At 49.2% G+C, this 22,895-nt stretch overlaps 1 protein-coding gene across 5 annotated transcripts in view; it reads right to left on the reverse strand.

Moving 5' to 3' along the window:
• The window catches only part of AIFM1 (apoptosis inducing factor mitochondria associated 1), a 909,880-nt gene extending 887,427 nt beyond the window's left edge, over positions 1-22,453 (reverse strand). For 2 of the 5 annotated variants that reach the window (XM_069613095.1, XM_069613094.1), the window contains exon 1: positions 22,260-22,453. In XM_069613095.1, coding sequence (XP_069469196.1) covers positions 22,260-22,344 — 85 coding nt within the window. In that variant the 5' untranslated portion in view covers positions 22,345-22,453. The remainder of the gene's footprint in view (positions 1-22,259) is intronic. The other 3 variants (XM_069613093.1, XM_069613092.1, XM_069613096.1) reach the window with 2 other exon arrangements.
• Positions 22,454-22,895: the final 442 nt, after the last annotated feature.

Genomic DNA, 22,895 nt, shown 5'->3' on the forward strand with positions numbered 1-22,895 from the left:
GCATCATTCGAGAAGTGGGCCGCCGATGCAAGGTGTTTGCACAGAACTTCTTGGTCAACCAGGTCAAAGGCAGACGATAAATCGAGAAGCATGGCAGTTTTCCATTTATCCTTGAGCTCATCAATTTGTGTTTTTAGCTCAATTAGTGCCGTTTCCGTGCCATGTAGTGGTCTGAAGCCCAATTGGTGGCACACTAGGAGGTGGTTGGTCTCAAGGTAATTCTGAATTTTTAAGTAAGTTACTTTGTCAATTATATTGAGAAGGAAGGGCACTGTGGTGATGGGCCTGTAATTTGTTGGGATGGAGGGGTCCAGGGTTTGTTTTTTAGCAGGTGTAGGACCCAGGACTCTTTTAGGTTGCTGGGACCGTGTTAGATGCAAAGGAGGAGTTAATGTCGAAAATAAAAGGCGCTGGGTCTCTCGCTGCATCTTTGATTATTTGGGCGGAGCAGTTGTCACCCTGGCAGACGGTTTCAAAGATTTTTCAGTTTCATATTTTGGAGAATCTAAATGGTTCTAAGATGCTGCCAGATTTAGTCGGAATGGTGGATTGTGGTTCAGGATTGGGCAGGGTAGCTTTTTTGATGGCCAAGTGTTATTTGGTAGCTAGCGCATTTTGTATGCTTATGCACCAAGGCTAGGCCTTAGGCACATTGTCTGTGGGCGGAACAGGGGATTCCATTTCTCGTAGGACCATAAATAGTTCCTTAGTGTTGAACTTGCATTGGTGATTCTTTCGTTAGAGGTCTTTTTGAGTGTGAATTATTTCCCTATTGTAGTTGTTTGCAAAGTCAGTCAGTTGTACTTTATTTTCATCTGAAGGATTACGTCGCCAAACAGATTCTAGTTTTCTTTTTAGTAGTCTAAGGGTTTTGAGTTGTGGAGTGAACCAGGCATTGAGATGTGCACGCGGTTTGCTTTTGAGCATTTTGAGGGGTGCAATGATGTCAAGTGCCTTGGACATAGTATTGTTATAGGCCTCAACAAGGACGTTAGGGAGTGTGTTGAGATAAGGTTGGATGTGTGGGAGTAGCCTATTTTTTTAACTTCTGGTGGGGAGGGTTGGTGCCATGGCATTGTCTCTGGCCAGCTGTCTATTCATTGCTAGGGTGAAGGCAATCAGATGGTAGTCAGTCCACAGTTGTGGAATGATGGTGGTGATGGAGGTTTCGCAGTTCAGGTCCGCCACCCAATCTACGGTCCTCACTTTGACATGGGTGGGTAGGGATACTCTTTGGGTCAGTCCTTGTTCTGCAAGGATGTTAGCTACTGCCTGAGCATTTTTGTCTGCAGGATCGTTAAATCCGAGGTTAAAATCACCCAGTAGTAGAATTTGGGAGGAGTCTTTGGTGTTATTGCTAAGAATGCTGGAGATATCCTCCTCGAAGGTACAGATAGAGCCTGGAGGTCTACATAGTAGGTAAATAGAAAGTGCGACAATTGGAGATTGCCAAACTCCCAATGAGCATTTCACAAGATTTGAGTGGGAGGGATGGCAATATATGGTCCACTGGGTGTTCTTGTGGATCATGTTTCTCACCTAATTTAAGTCCTCAGGTTACTTGAGATTAGTGGACTGTCAGTCAGCTAGGGATTGTTGAAACCAGACAAGGACCCCACTCAGTGTTCTAGTTACCGCCCAATCTCTTTATTTAATGGGGATGCCAAAATATACTCTAAAATATTAGCACTTCGTTAACAAGTATCTGCCTAAACCTATCCATCCAGACCAGGTGGGATTTATAATGGGCAGACACACCCAGGGCAATACCCGCAAGGCAGTGAATGTGATAGAGTGGGGGAGAAGGACCGGGCAGAGGTTTTCGGTGGTGGTGGTGGTTAGATGCCTCACACGCATTTTACAGCATAGATTGCAACTACCTTAGACTTAAGATGGCCCATATAGGATATGGGGAGGTTTTAACACTTATGATCCTAGCAAATTTGCAGACCCCCTATGTAAAAGCTATATATGAATGGGAAGTTATCAAAGACTACGGAAATGGAAGACTGGGAAAGGAGGATGTGAGCTTGAACAGCAGTATCCCGCTGGGATATCTAGGCTAAAGCAAGAGAGGTTGGGGGGGGGGGTCTCTGCTGGCTGCCACTAGGAACACATTCAGATACTGGGACAAAGCATTGGGAGCGAAGAAACTCAATCCGGCGAAAAAACCCCTTACCCCACTGGGTCATAACAGCGAATTCTGCCTGGGCCTAAACCTGGGTTTCTGGGCAAATTGGGAGGGAGGGAGTACTGCGACTCTAAAGGATCTTGTTCAAGATGGGGTTCCCATGCAGTTTGAGGCATGCAAAACAGAATTACACCTGCCCGAAAGTGAAAGATTCCACTACGTTCAAATAAGACTGGATTACACCCAAGGAGTGCCGAGAGACAGCGAGTAGAGAGCCAGTAGGGCTGGAACTTACAATGAAAGAAGGGACTCCAAGAAAGGGGAATCTCAAGGTTATATCGTTTATTGGACAAGGCGGCAATGGGACGTTCATGAAGAGTTGGGAAAGAGATCTGGGCAAACCAATATCGGAGGAGTGGGGTCAGATTTGGCCGAGGGCCAAAAAAAGCTCAAGGTGCAGTACACAATCAAAGAATCTGCCTACAAAATGTATTTGAGATGGTACTTGGCAGCAACGAGGCTGAAAAAGGCGGACCCAGGAGTGCTGGAGGGGCTGTGGACAAGTGGGGGGATATGGGGCACAAGTGGTGGACATGCCCCAAAGCTGGAAAGAAATACTAGACCACATTAAGGAAATCACTGGAGGTCCAGTTGCCAATGTGCCCGAAGGTGGTACATCTAGGCGCAAAAGGGGTATATGGGGCATCAGTAGCAAGAGTGAAGCTGGTTACCCATATGCTGACAGCAGCTAGAATCACGCTGGTGCATAATTGGAAATCGGAACAGGGTCCGATACTGGTGATGTGGTGGGTGCGTATCCGGAACATTATGGTCATGGAAAAGGTTTGCGCGCTTGCATTGAACAAATATCAGAATTATGTGAAAGTATGGCTACCGTTCCACGAATACACAGAGAGAATTATTTCCATAGGCCAGCCACAAGTGTCTCAGAACTTTAACGCGGGAAACGAAGGATCCTGGACACAAAAAGGGACCCGACGGACTTACAGGAACAAGGCCTGTCCCGTAATCTAGAATGACAATAGCGAACAATCCTTGAGGGTTAACAGCGGAATAGATGCCGAATATACCACCAAGAGAAGGCTGCAGGGGGGGGGTTTTCATTTATCTGGACTAACAAATACCCACGGCTAGCCTTGAGCATGTTAATGCTCTCTACAGCGAGGATGGGAGCGGGGGGTTTGGGTCTGCCGAAATTCTTGAAATATTACCTGGCTACACAAATCCATGTCATGAAAGAATGGTGCGTGGAAAAAAACTGGGAAAAAGATGGAGTGGGTACGGGGGGCGGGGGGGTTGCAGCTCTGAGACATGTTGTGGCTGCCTAAACCAGATCGATCCCCTAACAGTCATAAAAGTGCATCATGAAGCAGGTTGAGAAGTATGGAACATGGCAGTTAAGAAATACTATCGTACGACTCTTCCTTTACCTCTTACACCGTCATTTCACAACCCTCAACTCACACCAGGCCTTGAACCCCATACATTTGTAGATTGGAAACAGGCAGGCTGTACTAAACAATGGGACATTTTTCAAGGTAATGAACCTAAATCTTTCATACAATGCAAGTCGGAAATGAGGTTTCACGAAGTTGCCCGAGTACTTTCAGGTCAGGCACTGAATACTTGCACCCCCCTTAAAAGAAAGCAGCAGTTCGAGATTTAAGAGATTTAACCCCTTTCGAAATATTTGTAACTACCAATTCGGGTGATACAGCCCTCATCTCCAATCTATACAAAATCATGGTTGAGATCATCCCACAACTTCTCCGACAGACAACGCTGGCATCTGTCCTTGGGGAGTCGCTATCGGAAGCTGAGTGGGAAACCCTATGGAAGGACATACCCAAATATACTAGGTCTATCCAAGTTCAGGTATTTTGGTATTCTGTATTGACTCAATGGCATTACATACCTCTGTTAGTTTACATAAAATGAAGCCCTCTGCCTCAGATAGGTGCTGGCGGGAATGTGGAGCATTAGTGGATTGGGTACATATTTGGTGGAGCTGCCCAGTGCTTGGAAATTATTGGGACAAAGTAAATAAAACATGACGATTCCAAGATGGCGGCGGGTCTGTGAGGTCGCGCTCCCCGGAGCTCCCGCACCGCTTCAGTTCAGCAGCACGCAGAAGCGGCGACTAAGCTGCAGGTGCCCTCCCCGTGAATCGCCTGGTGTGGGGGAAGCTCCCGGAAGTCCAAAACTCAGCACTAAGGCTGCGGTGGTCGCCGCTATTGCTCGGCTGCGGTCGCCTCGTACAGAAGTGGAGCAACGAATCCTGAGCTCGGTTGCCCGTGCGGGAAGAGGCAGGCGCGGCGCCAGGGGGAAGGACACGGGCCATGGAGGAGGTGGCGGCGGCATTGCGGCTCCCCCGGGAGATAGTCGTTCACAGGTTCCCCAAGCATCAGAACAGCGGGGGAGCCGGACCTGAGGTGCGGAGGCCGGGAAGGAGGACAGTGCCCTCTGAGTGTGCGTAGGGGGCATGAGACTCTGGGAGCCCGGAGAGGGGGCCCTGCCGGCTGGCGCCGGGGGGGAGCGCAGCGTCTGCCTGGAGGCTGGTGGGCAGTTAACGAAGAACACCCGCAGAGGACTGGTGCCCGCGGCTTGTTAGGTGTAGAGCCGGGTGAAGCTGCCCCGTGGAGCAGAGAATCAAGTGCGCTACAGGTGGCTCCATCCATTTGCTCTTAGCTTTCTGTGGCAGCGGAAGCAGCATAAAATTATGACCAATGTCTAGCAGGGGAGTTCTTCACGGTAGCAACTTTGTATGCACCAAATCAAACCCAAGACCCCTATATACAAAATACAGTCACCCGCCTAGGGAAATTTGCAAAGGCAAATATCCTCTTGCTAGGACACTTTAATTTAGCCTGGGACCCCGCCAAAGACAGGAGTTCCGCCTCTTGGGGGACAAAGGGGGGAGGGGGAGACCTTCAGGGGACCTGGTGAAGAAAATGGAAGTTCTGGCCTTGGTCGATGCCTGGCGAGAACTTTATGGCGATGCGCCGGGGTACACATTCTACTCACGTGCCCATAGGTCACACTCACGTATAGATTATGCCTGGATTTCGAGTAGGGGCAATTACTTTGGGCGACCACGCTCCACTTACCCTCTCAATAACCAGGCCAAAAGGGGCCCCCAGGCCTTTGGAAGTGGAGATACCCAATTTCGCTGTTTAAGGATCCAGTTCTCGTCAAGGAGATAGAGGAGGGAATTCTAGACTTCACTAACCACAATAACTGGGAAGACATGACCCCCCCAAAATGAGGGCAAAATGCCCTCAAGGCCACTATAAGGGGTAAGATTATAGCAACCAAGGCCAGACGCAAACGGGAGCGGAGATTAGAAGAGCAAAAACTGGAAGCCAGACTCAAGGATATCATGTCTCGTATGGGTGGGAGGTTGTCGGCAGCCACTAAAAGGGAATATAGGGCAGTGAGGTCAGTTGAACCGTACACAGACAAGGGCGGCCAAGCGGAACCTCCTCGCTATGCGACAAAGGTTTTACATTAGAGGCAATAAGGCGGACTGCCTTCTGGCCAGGAAGCTGAGGTAGGAGCCTGGAAACAAAACAATCTTGAAAATAAAAGGGGCAGGCAGTGGTCCTCCTTACTTAAAATTCGGAAATTGAAGGGAAATTTAGCAAATTTGATTCTGACCTATACAGATCAGGTGAGCCTTCAACTGCAGAACAGGAGGCCCATCTTTCTCGGGTGAGGTGCCGTCAGATCCCTCAGAAGGAGAAGGATGTGCTCGACCTGGAGATCACAACTGATGAGGTTAGAAGAGTGATAAATAACTTACCGCCCAGCAAAGCCGCAGGCCCAGATGGCTTTGTATCTGAATTCTATAAGACACATAAAGAGGTCTTGGTTCCTATCCTCACCAAACTGTTCAACTGCATGGGGTCAACAGGCGCTCTCCTCGAATTGATGAATGAAGCCAAAGTCATCTTAATACACAAGAAGGGTAAAGATCAGACCGAGTGTGCTTCCTACTGCCCAATAGCTTTGATAAACGTGGATGCTCAAATTCACTACAAGGTCCTGGCCAACCGTCTGGAAATGGTTCTCCCTAATACACAGTGACCAGTCGGGTTTTATTAAAGGGAGGCAAACTTCAGACAATGTTAGAAGATTGCCCCACCTGATCGAAAAGGCTCCAAAAAAGAACATCCCGGCCCTTCTTTTGGTGATCCAGGCCGAGAAGGCATTTGACCGGGTTGAATGGGGATTCCTGTTTGCGGCTATGGCCAAAATGGGGTTTGGCCCAGGCTTCATTGAGAGGGTAAGGGCAAACGACCGTAACCCAGTTATCCGGCTAGCTATAAATGGCCAAATATCTGCCCCGGTTAGGGTGGGAAGGGACACCAAGCAAGGTTGCCCGATGTCAGCACTCCTCTATGCCTTTCACTTAGAGCCTTTCCTGGAGACAGTAAGAGCGTCAGAGGATATAGATGGGGTCCAGTTTGGTGGAGAGGTCCATAAAATAGCGGCTTTCGCTGACTACATGATATTTTTTGACCAAGCCGATCACCTCCCTGCTGACGGTGGCTAGGGAGTTACAGGTTCGGCCAAGTAGCAGGCCTAAAAATCAACACCCACAAGTCTGAAGCGCTCCCCCTCACTGTCACCTAGTGAGGTCCAGGACCTCAGGAAGGCTTTCAATTACAGGTGGGTTGACTCATCATTTAAGTATCTGGGAATTTCCCCGACAAGGTCCACGGGCCGACCTATACAAGGCGAAATTCCCTCCACTCCTTCAGAAGGTGAAATTGAAATTGGTGGATTGGGCACCCCTGGAAATTTCATGGTTGGGGAGAATCAACGCCCTAAAGATGACAATCCTGCCCCTGCTCCTTTACCACTTCACAGCACTCCCCGTGAGCATCCTGTCGGCTTTCTTTAAGTCCCTACAAAAAATAACCCCTCGGTTTTTTTGGAATCCAAAGCTCCCGAGACTAGCGGCTGCCCTCATGAAAGCTTTGGCCGGCAGGGGTGGGATGGGGGAGCCAGACTTCAAGGTTTACTATCTTGCGGCTCAGATTAGAGTTATCAGGGACTGGCAGAGAAATGATAGGGGGAAGGTGTGGAGGCAGATGGATGGAGCGGTGGTGGGGAAGGACTTGGAGGGAGTTCTGTGGGTGCCGAAGCAGGATAGGCCTTCATGAATGTATTGCAGCGATATAACTTCAACAACTGGAGAGGCATGGGATCAAGCCATTAGTAGAGCACACATCACCACTTTCCCTTCCCAGATTATGCCCATACATGGGAACTCACAATTCACTCCAGCAGTCATCAACCCGCTGACTTTTCTTCCTTGGTTCCAGGGCGGCTGTCGGATGGTCCGGGATATGTTGGAGGGGGGGAGAGGTGAAACAATTTGAACAGTGTAAGAAGGACTTTGGCATAGGGGAAAAGCAGAGATACTCCCATCTTCAGATCAGGCACTGGGTCTCTCAGCAGTCGCTTAAGCAGGCGGGCTCACGCTCCCTTACCCATTTTGAAAAGTACTTAGATACTGACTCCGGGGATAAGGGGGTGGTATCGGCTATTTATAAACTTATTAAAAAGGCAGGAAATGCTGCATTCGAGGGAGGAAGTATATGATTAAATGGCAGCAGGATGTGGGTGTGGCTATTGAGGAACAGCAATGGGTAAACTTGTGGTCTCAGATCCCGAAACTCGCCAGATCTATTCAAATTTGGGAGATATGGCTGAAACTGATGAGGTGGCACTTAACCCCAACCAGGTCAAATAAGGTCTATCCCAATGTGTCGAGGTTGTGCTGGAGGGATTGCGGCTTAGAGGGCTCCTGGGCTCATGTCTGGTGGGACTGTCCCAAAATTGACCCATTCTGGACACAGGTACAACATGCCGTCGCCCAGGTGTTGGGAATCCATCTGGGCCAAAATAGAGGCTTGGCCTTATTAGGCTTGAACGACCTGTTGATGACTCTTTCCACTAGAAAGGACTGCAAACTCTACGTAATAAAGATAATGGTGGCAGCGCTGGTACTTGCCCGGAGGTGGAAGTCGAGGGTTCCCCCTCAGGAACACAAATGGGTCGCCAAGCTGTGGTCACTGGTGGCAGTGGAATGGCTCACCTACTCTATTCAGGGCCAACACATGCGTTTCACCTTGGACTGGGCCAACTTGCTAACCTACCTAAAAGCGGGGGCCCGATGGGCCTGGTGTCCCAAAGCTATGGAATTACTGGGCATTATTAGCCCTCAGGACGAATCTGATCTGTGAAGTTTGGGGTCTATTATCGCAGCAAATCCAAGGGGATTTTGGTTTTGGTTCCCAATTCATAGATTCACCAAGGCACCCTGGCCGAAAGATTTTATAATGATAAACATTATGTGTGCAGTTCATATGTTATTTGAGAACCTGTTGAATCTGGAGGGGGGGGGGGTTGTTTCGTTTGGTTTTCTTAAATTTCCTGTGATGTTTTTATTAAAAAGGGTTAATAAAAAATGTATTGGAAAAAAAAAAAAAAACAATGATGCAAATATTCGCCCTGCAAGGGCCCAGAACGCCTAGATCATGTGTAATGGTTTTTAAAATCGAAAAAGATTTTAAACATAGCTCCAAACAAAAATGCAAAGCCTTAGTCACCCTACAGCTAGCAGCACTCTTGGCGATTGCTCAAAACTGGAGGTCAAAGGACTCATCACATATCACCAAATGGTTTGTTAAGGTATGGAATTTTGTGGCACTTGAATGGATGACATACTGCATACAGAGAAAACAATCTAAATTTACCAGTGACTGAGACATGGTGCTGGACTTTCTCCAAAGTGACTAACATTTCTTACTGTCCTCATAAACTTCGAATTTTAGGTATTGCTTAATTCTTCAAGTACTGTTATTCATACCATGTACCGCAGGGAAACTGGGGTGGGAGGGAATGTGTGGCAATTCCTTTTTGCCATTATCTAAAATGCCAAGAAGAATAAAATTAAAATAAAAAAAATCAATCAGGAGATCAGGCAGTACTATTATTTGAGTTCCTACCAATGCCACTGCTCTATTGGCCACTGATTAGAAATAATATCAGTGGAGCTTTGTGGGTAGAAGTAGGGGATAGGCTCCTATATGTTCATGGTTGCGAGTTTTTGAAGGGTGCATTTACCTGTTGTTTTTAGGGAGTAAAAATGGATGGTGTACACGTCTCTTAGCTGGAAGTCTGGTTTTGAGCAAAAGCTGTTAAAACTTACAGGACAAGGTAAAGTGAATAGTAAGCAGAGGACCAGGAATTCTGTGGTGCATTATTCTGGTGCAATTATCATCCTTACACAAATTATGAGAATCATGTTCTCCTGGCCCTTGAATTATTCATTAAAGTGGTGTGCCTACCTGGAAACAGTTAATGCACAAGGTGATCGGCAGCTCGGGAGAATGTTGGTGAATGTTCCAAGAGTGGCAGTTGGGGCCTGAGCTAGGGGCAAGTGAGGATATCTGTCCCTGTTTCTGTCTGATGTAAATACTAAGCGGAACTGGAAACTTTGCATATCCTTAGCTGGTTCCATAAAGTGGCTCCACAGCTGGTCTGCATCTTGGTCAACCACTTCCATTTACAATATGAATGACGACGAGCTGCAGAACCTCAAGAGTGAAATAGGCATGCCGAGTGACTTGAGAGTAACCGGGGTCTCTGAAGACGGAGAGGTGACCAATCAACGATCGAAGTAAGGAGTGCGAGAGCTGTGGGACGGGAGGAGGGGACAGCTTAGCCACTCACCGTTCTCCCATCTCTCCCACCCATCCTCACTCCCAGCTAATCAGAGGGAGACCATGGTGCCAATTAAGCCCTCTGCGGCCGTGGCCAAGCAAATTCGTGCTTAGTTTGGGCAAGAGATATGGGGTCCAGGCGTTCTAGTTGTCCCCCAGGGTGCCCCAGTCAATGGTTGTGTTAGAAAGGTTGGGAGCTCCGTTCTGTGTCTGGAGGAATGATGATGTTGTGAACGTCCAGCACAGCGCCAACGGCCCATGCAGTGAAACAGACGTTTCTTCATAGGGTGCCCCATCGACAGCAGAAGTAGGGGGAGTGGATCTTCCTACAATGGTGCAGCAAGCAGGATGACAGTGGTGTGCTGTGACCCACTTTAGTTGTTGCCATAATCGGGGACTCATGTACAAGAGGTATTAAATAAAGGGGTTCCGAAGTCTTCTTTTTATGGCGGGCCAGTAGCAAGAAGGAAGCCATTGACTACCAATTGTTAACTATGAAGAGGTCGCAGTAAGAAGAGTTTTTTTTTTTTCTTTTTTCTAAAAGAGTACAGTTGGTAAACCGCTGTCCTCCGAGACATTTATTTTGTGCCATACAGCATCTAGATTAGAATGCAGCACGTCGTTTCGAGATTTATTAATTGTTGTTTTGATGCTACCTGCACCTGTAAAGCTGTGTTTAACATCAGTTTTGGTAAGGCAGCTAGTTCTGAAGGATTTTCATAATTCATGCGTTTTGTTCTTTCCTTCAAGGGTTCATCCGCAATTGAGATTTTCAGATGGAGCTTTATTTCTTTTATTCAGGATACATATAGCCGTGATAGCCCAGAGTTCTGGGCGCGAATAACAAATGAAAATAAATCATTGTTTTGTGCGTTATTAACTGGCACGCCATCGTTCCGCTTCAGGGTAAATTGTGTGTAAATGTGGTTAAAGGGGGAACTCAAGGGGCAGGGTGTCTATTGTAGGAATTAGTGACGTATCTTTTTTTTTTTTAACTTTTCTTTATTGGCAAGAAGTAGCAGCCGATACAGTGTAATTTAGCACAGTGACACACATTTCACATTAAAGCATGGATCATGGCGTACAAATATTACAGATGGTCATATACAGTGCTATCAGCGGTTAACTGCGGTAGAGGCGTGCTTCATGTACCGAGATCAGCCCCCCGATCCGGAGAGGGAGGGGAAGACAAGAGCTCCAGGTCCACCTTATTGTTCAGGTAACTACAAAACTCCGTCCAAATGTATTTAGGGCGAGCCTTACTAGGCAGCATTTTAGCATAGTCTTCTTCACAGGATTGTGTCTAGGTGAGGGCCTTGAGCCACATCTCCAGAGAGGGAGGGGACCTGCGCTTCCTACACTGCAGAATGCATTTCTTGGCCACACTCGCCGCCACATTGAAAAACTTGGCTACCCGTTTCGCCTCAGTCCCCTCCCAGAGCCCAAACAGGGGAGGCAGGGGTTCAAGATCTACACTGAACCCCACTATTTCAGTGAGGGCATCGAGCACCGCGTTCCAGAACGGGGCTAGTGCCCCGCACGACCAGAACATGTGCGCATGGTCCGCATCGCTAGCCCTACATCTCTGACATGGGTGCGATTGATCTCGGGCAAATTTTCCTATCGCATAAGGGGTGTAGTACAGGCGGTTGAGCAGCTTGTATTGGATACACCTAACTCTAGAGTTAAGGGAAACCTTGCGGGTGTGCATGCACATTTTGGATCACATATCATCTGCGATGTCTAATCCCAGGTCCCGGCTCCAGGCATCCCGGACAGTGTGGGGAGGTTCGGTAGCCCGTGTCATCAACATTTTGTATAAGTAGGATACGATACCCCTACAACCAGCGGAATTGGCTATATAGCAGACCTCGGGGGATTCAGGGGGTTTGTTCGGGTATGAAGGCCACAGGCCCTGGACCGCCGCCCTAATGCGGAAGTATTGCAGCATTTCTAGTGGGGATCTGGAGTGGCCGGGCCTCCACGTCTCCGGGGTGATGAATTTCCCCATGAGGGAACAGATCAGAGAATGATCTGTATCCCAGGTCCGACCAGTGGCGTATAAGGAGCTTATCCTGTGTGGGGGTGAGGCCCGGGAAAGACCAGAGGGGAAGCCATTTGTAGTACAGGGGGGGGGTTCGGAGTCCGAACTAGGCGTCAGGATCTGCCGCTATGCTTTGATAGTGGAGGCCACTGGGTCGGCAGGGGCGTGCGTCTGATACGAGTGAAATAGGATCAGGGACATAACATTCACCTCCTCGGTTGCTAGGATTTCGAGTTTAACATGCAGGGGGGTTCCTGGTGGTGGTACCAATATGTAGCATGTTGGGCTTGGGCCGCCGTCCAGTACTGGGTGAGGTCAGGAGCTCCAAAGCCCCCCCTCTCGTATGGGAGGGTCATGTGCAACCACTTCCTGCGCGCGGTGCCCGAGTGCCAAAGAAAACGGGTGAACTCAGAGTGTAGGTCCGCAAAGTATTGTTTCCCGGGCGAAAGAGGAACATTAGCGAACCCATACAGGAGTTTAGGCACGATAATCATTTTAATTAGGGATAGTCTCCCTGATAGTGAGAGGGGAAGGTTCCGCCATCTCTCTATGCTGGTACGAACGTACTGTGCGGCGGCCCCATAGTTATCAGACACTAACCAGGCTTTCGAGAGGGCCACATGGACCCCTAGGTATTTGATGCGCTTGGGCGCCCATTTGAGAGGAAATTCACATGCAGGTTGGGGGGGTAGCATGAGTAAGGGGAAGGATTTCTGATTTAGAATAATTTATGGTGAAGCCCGAGAATGTGCCAATTTTTATGATTTCTCGTATGATCGGGTCGAGGTGGACTGAGGGGTCTCTGACATATAAAAGCACGTCATCTGCGTATAGTGAAATAATTTCGGGGGCGTCTCGGAGGCGAATCCCTCTGCGCATGTGGTTGTTTCGCACGCTATCAGCCATGGGCTCGATGGCCATAGCAAATAAGGGAGAGAAAGGGCACCCCTGCCGCGTCCCCCTGTGGAGGGAGAAGGGAGCCGATAAGCGGGAGTTGACCAGGACTCTGGCTACCGGATTAGTGTATAGTAGTTTAATACAGGACAGCATGTATGGGCCAATCCCCATCTTTCCAAGCACCGCCCACAGATATTGCCAAGAAACCATGTCGAACGCTTTTTGGGCGTCCAATGTCACGGCCACAGCGTTGGCTTGGGGATCAATTCTGGAGATGACATTAAACAACCGTCGAATATTTAAGGCAGTTGAGTGGGCAGGCACAAATCCGCTCTGGTCAGGGTGAATTAGATATTTCATGATGGGGAGGAACCTGTTAGCTATGATTTTGGCAAAGATCTTGGTGTCCGTGTTAATGAGGGATAGAGGTCTATAGGATCCGCACTCATCTGGGGGCTTGCCCGGCTTAGGGAGCACGGTAATGACAGCCTCCCGCAGGGACCGTGGGAGGGTGACAAGGCACAGCGACTCCTCCCAAAGCTCGTGAAGGCGTGGAGCGAGGAGAGCAACATGCTCCTGATAGAACTCGGCGGTCAGGCCATCCGGACCGGGGGCTTTCCCTTTAGGAAGGGCCGAAATGACTGCAGTGATCTTGTCAAGGGTGAAGGGAGCATCTAGTTGTTCTTTGGTGTCCAGGGATAATAGGGACATTGGGATGCCGTCTAGGAGGTCGTCCAGGTCTTGTGGGCAGTGCTCCGATTGCTGAGCATAAAGGGTTGTATAGAACTCTGCAAAGGTCTCAAGAATGGGGCGGTCGGACCAGTGTCGCACTCCATCGTTGTCTATGATACTATCAATGCGTGCCCTGCCACCCTCGGCCCGGGCGAGACGGGCCAGAACACGGCCTGGTCTCTCTCCCTCCCCGTATTTTCGGGCCGCGATGGGGCGGGCGAGGTAGCTTATCTCGCTATGGGCAAGGGACTCGAACGTGTCTAGTTCAGTTCTAATCTCCGCTAGTATGGGCGGAGTCGGGGTGACCGCATATTCACGCTCTAGGTCTCCGAGCTTGGTCTCAGAACGGTGCAGAGAATTTCTAATATCTTTCAGTACCCCAGTCTCCCTAGAAATGCACATGCCCCTGATGAAAACTTTAAAGGCCTCCCATCTTACCCCATCCGTTGTGTCGTGGCGTTTGTTGCTGTCAAAAAACGAGGCGATATCTGCAAGAATGTCAGCCTTGAAGACTATATCGTGTAGTACGTCAGATTTAAATCTCCAGTTGGAATGCAGAGGTAGGGCAGGGCGCAGAGCGATATCCAGTGTGATCGGGGAGTGATCGGAGAGTGTGCGAGGGAGAATCTGTGAGGTGAGCGTTTTGCCCATGAGGCCCGCAGAGAGAAGGAACAGGTCAATCCTGGAGTGACTGTCATGGACGGAGGAGTAAAATGTAAACTCTTTCGACATCGGGTGGAGAATCCTCCAGGCATCCACCAGACCAGCGGTGAGCATGTGTGCATGGAGGCGGCGGGCGGCCCTGGACAATGCTCTGGGTGCAGCCCCGGATCTGTCCAGGTCAGAGTCCAGGATGAGGTTCATACCCCCCCCCCATATGATGGGAACCCCAACATAGCCAAGGAGGATATGGTCAAAAAATTTGGGTGTATCAATGCATGGAGCGTATGTGTTGACCAGAAGGCACTCTGAATTGGCCAGGAAACAATGAAGGATCACATATCTACCCTGGGCGTCGATATGACTGGCGCGAAGGGAGAACTCCAATGAATTGTGAATCAAGGTGAGGACACCCCTGGATTGAGAGGAGAACACAGTGTAATATTTATTGGGGCCCCAAGCCGGGGCGAGCGAGGACGATAGTTGTGCAAGGGCATGAGTTTCCTGTAGGAAGAGTATCTTGACCCCGTGCCTCTGGAAGTAGGCCGTGACCCTGCGTGCCTTGGTGTAGTTGCTGAGCCCCCAGATATTCCAGGACATTAGCCTAATGGCCATTCATAGCAATTTAGGGGGGATCCGAGTAGTGTGTGTCAAACATTGCCAAACAGATGCCGGCCACTAGTGCGGTGGCCTGATGTGTCATTTCGAAAGCTGCCACTGTCTCACCTTTTTTGTTAATAAAACATCCCCCAAATAACACCTCCCCCCTCCCTCACTGCCACCCCCAACCTAGCAGTGCCCAGAAACCCACCCAAATTCTCATGGCGTTCGTACCAAGCCCAACGTGGCTGGTTCAACCCCCAAACCAAACAGGGGGGCAGCCCATGAACTAAACAAGCCGAACTCGGCGTTGCAACTGCAGCGGGGGTAGCTGCTGCCGTGAACCCGGACAACATAGTTGAACGGTGGAGTACACCAAATAGTGTATAGCGGTGATTAAATTAAATCGTGAGAGGAGACCGCATAGTAGGGCCCAGTGAGCAGGGGCTGTAGGGGTAGATAGTCAATGTTTAGGTGCCATATATCGTGGACTACCCATCTGTGACCCTCGTAGCTTGTCTCAAAATTCAACAATGAGTTACGACAAAAGGAGCATTCACAACAGGAGGATACATGAAATTACAAGTAAATCACAAAGAACAAGCGTGGTACCGGTACCACAACGAGGCAAGTATCAGGTGTGTTTCAGGCCAGCTCAGTCCTCGTCAACGGGATCGGCTCCAGGGCCCGTGAGAGGGATACGAGCCTCGACAAATTTCACCGCCTCCTCTGGGACAGTGAAAAAGTACAGTTTATTACGGTGGTTGAGCTTCAGCCTAGCGGGGAATAACATGGCATATTCCACCTTCCTCTCTCTGAGCATCTTCTTCACTCCATTAAATTGCCTGCGCTCCATTTGAACACTGACAGAGAAGTCCGGGAAGATGCGAATGATCTGGGATTCAAGTCTTAGTTCCCCTTTTTCGTGGGCCAACCGCAGGATGTGGTCTCTGTCCCTGTAGCTGAGAACCTTGCCTATAATTGGTCTGGGGAAGTCGCCCGGTTTGGGGCGAGGGGCCAGTGAGCGGTGAGCACGCTCAATAGTAAAGAAGGGGGAAAGTTGAGGATCTCCCAGGAGGTCTCTCAGCAGGGCCTCGACTGCGTGTTCCATTTTGCCCTTGAGGGCTGTCTCAGGAACCCCACCGATGCGGATATTATTCCTGCGGGACCTAGATTCCAAGTCATCGCACTTCGCCTTGTCCCGTTTCATATCTCGCACCAAGTCCGAGACCGTATTCTGGGGCACGTACACCTCATCCTCAGTTGTTCCAATCCTAGTCTCGGCCTCACCTAACCTGGTGCCATGCTGATCCAATTTGGTGCGTAGGGAGGCTACGTTGGCATTTATGTCGTCTAATTTTTCGTGAAATGACGCAAAGTTTTTGGCCATAGACTCCATAAGCGACGTACGGTCTGGCTGAGGGGGGCAAGAGGAAACATCTGAGTCGTCAGGAAGAGGGGCAGCCCCAGCTTGGTCTTGCTTGGCTAGGGCTTTAGCAAACTTATCCATTGCCTCAGCCTTATTGGCCCCGCGTGCCTTGCCGGACATCCTCAGGGAGCGCCTTGAAGAGAGAGAGTGAGTATTTTACGCAGGGAGGCAGGAATGGGGTTTAGAGAGGGGCTCGAGCCGTGATCAGTGACGGGGCGGTCGCTGCCTGGCAGGAGAATGCAAGAAGCACCCACACTTGGCGTGTTCCGGGGTGACAAGTCCACTCGAGGGGCCCGGGCCGAGGCGGCCAGTAGTAGCAAGCAGCAGAGTCAGGGGCGCAGGGTACCCCAGGGCGTAGAAAGCGGGAGCCCCAATAAGAGCAGAGTAATGGACGCCCAGGGTGGCCCCAGCAGCAAGAGAGTGGTCACAGGGGGGCAAGATGAGTCTGGGGTTCACTTCACCCCCAAAATGGCAGAGGCGCAGCCCAGATACGAGGCGGAGCAGGCGGGCCAGATGTGCAGCGGCCAGATCCCACACCCTCCTCACCTTGGGACCTCGTGAGTCGAAGAACCGATGTTCATCCGGGCCGTAGCAGGGCCACCAGCTTCAGCAGTGTGTCCAGGCAGGATCAGGCCCCCCAGCCTCAGCCAGGGCCCGAAAACAGCCCCGCGCCGAGGCCAACGGAGGGAACCAGCAGAGCAGTCGGCGAAGCCCCTGAGCCGGAGCAGGCAGCTGGATCGTGCAGGGCCGCGCCGTCACATGGGGCCAGTGGCGCAGGCGGCGGGGCGTTCGGGCGGTGTCCGCACGGGGGCCGCTCCGGCAGCCCCCGCTGTATCTTCACCCGCTGGGGGCCGACACCCTCCGTTCACCGACAGGAGCGTTCAGAGGTGGTGCCTCTCCGGGTGGCCACCGTCTCCGGCACGGCCCCGCGGGCGGAGCACAGGCCGTGGATGTTGATGGCACATGGGGGGCAGGAGGGCGGAGAGGAAGCGGCCCAGGCGGCCGCACTTCGAGCCGAAGGGGGATGGGCCGCAATCGGTGTCACGCGGGCCGGAGGCCTTCACAGGCGGCAGCTATGGCCCCCGATGTCCGTTTTCACCCAGAAACAATGCTGTGTGTAGAGGCGGCAATGGGCAGTAGGATGCGTGGGGTCTCAGCAAGAAATTATCTTTAGAATCACCGATTCCGGCGGATTATAGCTCGCGGGTCACGGAGCTTAGATGCTAAGTGGCAATCTTGTCGGCTGCTCAACAGCGCCCCCCCATTAGTGACGTATCTTGACGCAATTTTCCAGTTTCATTTTCAGTTTCGTGGCCATTATTGAGTTGCATGCTTGTTGGCATCTACATCCCTAGTTGCTCCCTCATTGTTTTGCTTGGTGATCTATGCTGGACAGGGTTATAAATAATTTTTTAGTGAAATGTGTAGTATGCTTTGGTTCAGGTCAAGAAAAGTGATTCAGGTTTACACATTAAATGAGTCATACCTCCCGGGGCTGAGAAAGATTTTGGAAAAGGATTTTAGCTCACTAAAAATGTTTAAGTAGGTGTCATAGGTCTCCTTGCGTTAGGAGATATCCCAGGAAAACATTTTTTTAAAGTGTGTACATGTCTTTGGGTCAGGAGATATTTTAGGAATGATATAAGGACATAAAGTTTTACAATTTGGGAAGGGTCCAGTTAGGATATGACTCTTCACTATTGAAAGGAATCAAGATTTCTGATGCATCATTTTGACCTTGCAAGGAAATTTTATCTTTAGTCCAGACTGTAAATATATTTTGTCCAGTGTTCTGGTTAAATGTTCACTTCAGCTTATTGGTACCACCAGGTGTACCTTTTTTTTGGATGTTTTGCACAGTGTTTTGCGTGGATACTTGCAGTCTAGTTTTGCGTCTCACAGGTATGCGGTACAAAGTGCATACGTGTCTGTACGAGTGTTGTACGGATTGTATGTGCTAGGAAGGGTTATATGTCTGTATGAGGGTGCGCAGATGATAGTTCAAAGCATAGCTTGTCACGTCAGTGGTTTTTACTATGGGTGAGAAATGGATGGATATGCACCCCATCTTGGTCTGGTTTTGTTAGTTTGCTGGCCTGGGGGTGTGGTGCATCCGTCTGGGCTCTGCATCCGTCTTTGTGCGGTGCCTCCTGTCCTGTGCTGTGTGACAACAAGTTTGTTTCAAACCATTGTGTTGCCCTGGTACCCGTGTTGGTGTATGAGTTTCATTTCAGTTGGTTTCCCTTAGTCGAGTGTTGCGCCAGGGTGTGGCAGGCCTTGGATCTGAGAGTGGCAGTCTCAGCTCTGAGGAGTTTTGTTCCTGGTGATAGGCTGGTGTGGGTGACATGTGCTGGTGTGTTTGCTGCTTTTGATTGTGTGTTGAATTGGTAGGAAGGGGGATGTTAGGACGTGTTTATGTTGTCTTCCTGGCTATGCATGCAATTAGTAGAATGTTGCTACAAGAGATCATTAGCAGCTGGGGAGAATGCTGGTGAATGTCAGAGTGGCAGCTGGGGGCGAGCGAGGATGGACGGTGGGTGTACTCTCTAAGATCAGTCCCTGTCTGATGTAAATAATTACAATAACCTTTGTAGATATGTAAAATAAAGCCCTACCTGGTTCCATAAAGTGGCTCCACAGCTGGTCTGTGTCTTGGTCTACCACTTCCATTTAAAACAGGGGGCTGGCTGTCCTGAAACAGCCACCAGGAGAGATGAGGAGAGATGCCCACAGCCACTTCCAGGTGACCATAGATGCCTTCTGAGTAACTGCTGTTGTGCAACCCCTCATTCCAAGCATCAGGAGAACTCTGTATAGGACGACTCTCTCACTTGGACTGGTGGGAGTAATCAGTCTTGAGACTACCTGCATTTTGAGCCATCCCACGACGGGCTGCGACCTTCCTGGGCTGCAACCCGCCAATACCCTGGGACCTGCGACCATCGTGCAGTGTGTAGTCTTCTGAAGATCGAATCCTTGAAACTTGGTGGACTCCTTCAAGTCCCCTCACCAGTGGTGAGCCGAAAAGCGAGTCAAATCAACAGGGCAACAACAGTTCTTCCATTTGGTATCCTGAAAAGGGCATCTGGTATCCTGAAAAGGGCAACAAAACCACAGAGCCGCGAGAAGAAACGAAGAATCCCTTGCAGGTAGCACCTTGCCAACTGCTTCTGCGAGATCCACTCCGGCGAACCTTCTTTCGTCTGCCTGACCAAGAATCCGTTGAGCAGGTCTGCTGCTGCATCGTAGAGGTATTGTGCTACAACTTCTTCACTTACAAAAACTTAGCTGGAGTTGTTTAGCTCATGTGTTGCTGGAATGCAGATGAGAGCCTTCTACGAAGTCCCGGACACTTTTTTCAACAAAGACTGTTACTTACTTGCAACTGATGACTTCCTCTGGAACTTTCGAACTTTCTACATCTGTGGCGTACCCATTTTGCCCTCCAATCTTACTCTGAGACACTCATAAGTAGATAGGGATGGACTTTTGAAAAGTGCTAGGCTTCTGAGAAAATATTGCAAAGTATTTATTTACCTTGTGTTGATTTGTTTAATTTATTTTTCCTGAAACAGTCATTACAAAAGTATTTTACTTAACTTTTGGAATTGCATACTCATTGTGTTACTGTGATCATTGTCTTCGTTTTTCTATGTGCTATTTGAATGTATAGTACTTAGTGTATATATAAAATAAAACATTTTATAGCGTTAGTATGAAAGTTTCTTTGGGCCCATTTATATACCCCAAGTTCTTTGTACCACCTACAGCCCTGCTCGCCACCCTAAGATAAGCCTAGCTGTTCAGCCAATGCAACCAACAAACATGTGTAGTTCAGGCATATATACACCGTTGCAGCCCTGTGTCCCACGTGTGAGTCTTCTAAAGTCTTACCTAAGGTAGACTTTTATAAAAAAACTTCCCAAAAATAACGCATAGCATACTTGGATTAAAACCCAAATATGATTTGTGTTATTACTTGGTTAGACTGCATATGGAGGCAGCCGAGGGACGGCATTGGGGCCTTTCAACCATTTCAAATCAATGCGGCCTTAGGGGCCTCCCAGTAACTGCCCTCACGTTGCCAGTCAGTGGTCATGCAACATAAAATATATTTATTCCTGCTGGGTCTTAAAATGTAAACCTTGCAGCGCTCTCATTACAAGCTGCGTTTTGTCTTCCCACAGGATATGTTATGTTGATTTATACTACGCACCGCTACCACCCAGGGGTAGTCTGCAGGGATTCTATACAGAAGTGTTATCAGCTCATTGCCTCCTAACACTGGTTCCTTCACATCAGCCACTTGCTGAGAAGGAAGGGTTTAGAGCTCGAGTGAGCATTTATTGTTCAAGCTGTCTGCTGGCTAGCCGTCTCGTGAAAATCAGCACCTATTAACATTATCTTTGTTGCTACTGTAATGTATGGGTGCTTCAGACGGTTTTCACTCTCAGCAGTTTCCCCTCCCCTAATCTTCAGCCGGGCCTGGGGCAGCCATTCTAGTCCTTTCCTACTGTGGTGTGACATTTTCTCTGGACATCCTGTTTGTGATAGCAGTATTGCTGTATGCTCCTGCTCTGCTCCCTCCCTGCACAATAGGTGGCACAGCAGGAGCACGATTTGTGTCACAATCCAGGAAGTTGAACGCACCGCAGGCCCAATACAGAGTAAAGTCATACATAGGAGATGCAAGAAAAATTGCGTATCAGTTGAGCATTTATTTTCCAAGATGCACTTGAGGGGAAAAGCAGTAGGAAACCCACCCCAACTCTTGCAATGCTGGGTACTGCAAAGGGGTTGCTTGCGTGTCACTCCTAAATTGGAAAGTTTGGAATGTATAGGGCCCATCCTTCCAGTGCATGTAGAAGGGGGGGGGTAGACCCCATGATCAGTGCATTAAGTGGGCTGGGCCAGCCATGGCCAGGCCTCAGCAGTCTCCAAAAAGCAGGGCTGAGCCACGGCACCCCAGTACTACCACACCACAGCAGGACACATTATCCCACCACGGCCGCGACGGGAGATGTGCCCACCATTAAGCCAGGCAAGCTCACAGAAGCCGGCCACAGAGTCACTGTGCCTGGCTGACATTTCTGTCAGTCAAAGTAATTTCCTCTGGTGACCTACTGTCCTCTTGTTTCCCCACCCCCTCCCAGGTCACAGATGCATCTTGTTTACGCGTAGTGAATCTGGGGATTTCATGACATATATTTCTAGGTTTATGAAAGATGGCTTGAAAAGTACACAAGCCATAGTAAGTACACACACAAATACGTAAATGTAAGCATTTATATATTTTTGTACATACCTCACTATGGGCTGTGTACTTTTCAAGCCATCTTTCATAAACCTAGAAATATATAACATATTTCTACATTCATAAAAGATGCCTTATTTCAAAAAAAAAGGTAGCAGGCGCTCCTCTCCAGAAAGAACATGGCCAGATAACCTGTTCTGAGATGAGAGAGAGTTTGCAGCATGATCTTTCGAGAGAGGCACCGGCTACCTTTTTTGTATAAAAGATGCCTTGCAAAGTATACAAATCATAGTAAGGTATGCATACAAGCATATAAATGCATACATATGTATTTATCCAGGCCACGCCTATCATACAAGCCACGCCCCTAAATGAGCCCCACCCCCTCCATTTCTTACCCCACTTAAAGCCCTGTCCATGACCCTTAATCTGAATGCAGCAAAATCATTTACAGCGGACACATTTCTACCTAATGTGCCTCGTTCACCATATGACACCTTCAACCAGTTGGGTGTATTCCACCAATTCCACTTTGCATGCTGCCACTTGGAAGTACATCACTGACAGAGCAAAAAGGAAAACTAAATGCATCGAAATGTAACGAGGGGTTAGCTAAAACAGCTGGACTGGCTATAGGTAACAGGCGTTGGCATGGTGCCACTTTGCAACCTACAAGCTAATGCCCAGCAAGGTAACACTTGCATGCATCCCCTCTCCCCCGAAATTGCAAGAAGCGTGTACCCGTTCACTCTCACCTGTGCCTGGCCTGTTCCGGGAGCTGGGACAGCGCGCGCGCAGAGCAGGAACAAGCAGCCTCTGTAAGGACCTGCAGCGGAGCATGTTGCTGGCTCGTACAATGTCCGCGCGCTGAAGAATACAGGCCAGTAACCGAGGGCATGCAGTGCCCTTCGGACCGAAAGTGTCAGCGCACAAGGAATCTGTGATTGGCTGAGTCTTCGGAAGAGCGTTGCCTACGTCAGAGAGCTTCGGCTTTGGGGTTGGTTAAAATGGAGTGACAGAAAACATTTCGCTATAGTCTGTCTTTTGTGTCTATGCCACACTGTACTGCTTTGCAGTTCAAATATGCAAGGCAGCAAAAAAAAAGCCACCACAGAAAAGCACAGCAACAGGTTTCCTGCTACCGAGTGAAGAGGTCATATGATGTTTTGTTTTCAAGATCAACGTTTTGTAAGCTTCATATAAGCAAGGATTGTTTTTTTTAAACATTATACATATACAAAAGATGCATATGACGTAGGAATTAATACATATGTAAATGCTCCATAATTCTAAATGTTGAAACAGTTCAATGACGATGACGCCAAATGACCGTTCGTCATTTTGTCAATTACTTATACTTGTGCGGAATGTGCGCAATAAGTGTACAGTCA

The sequence above is a fragment of the Ambystoma mexicanum genome, chromosome 5p, assembly GCF_040938575.1.
Source record: "Ambystoma mexicanum isolate Mex_15411 chromosome 5p, UKY_AmexF1_1, whole genome shotgun sequence".
In the NCBI taxonomy this organism is placed as follows: Eukaryota; Metazoa; Chordata; class Amphibia; order Caudata; family Ambystomatidae; genus Ambystoma; species Ambystoma mexicanum.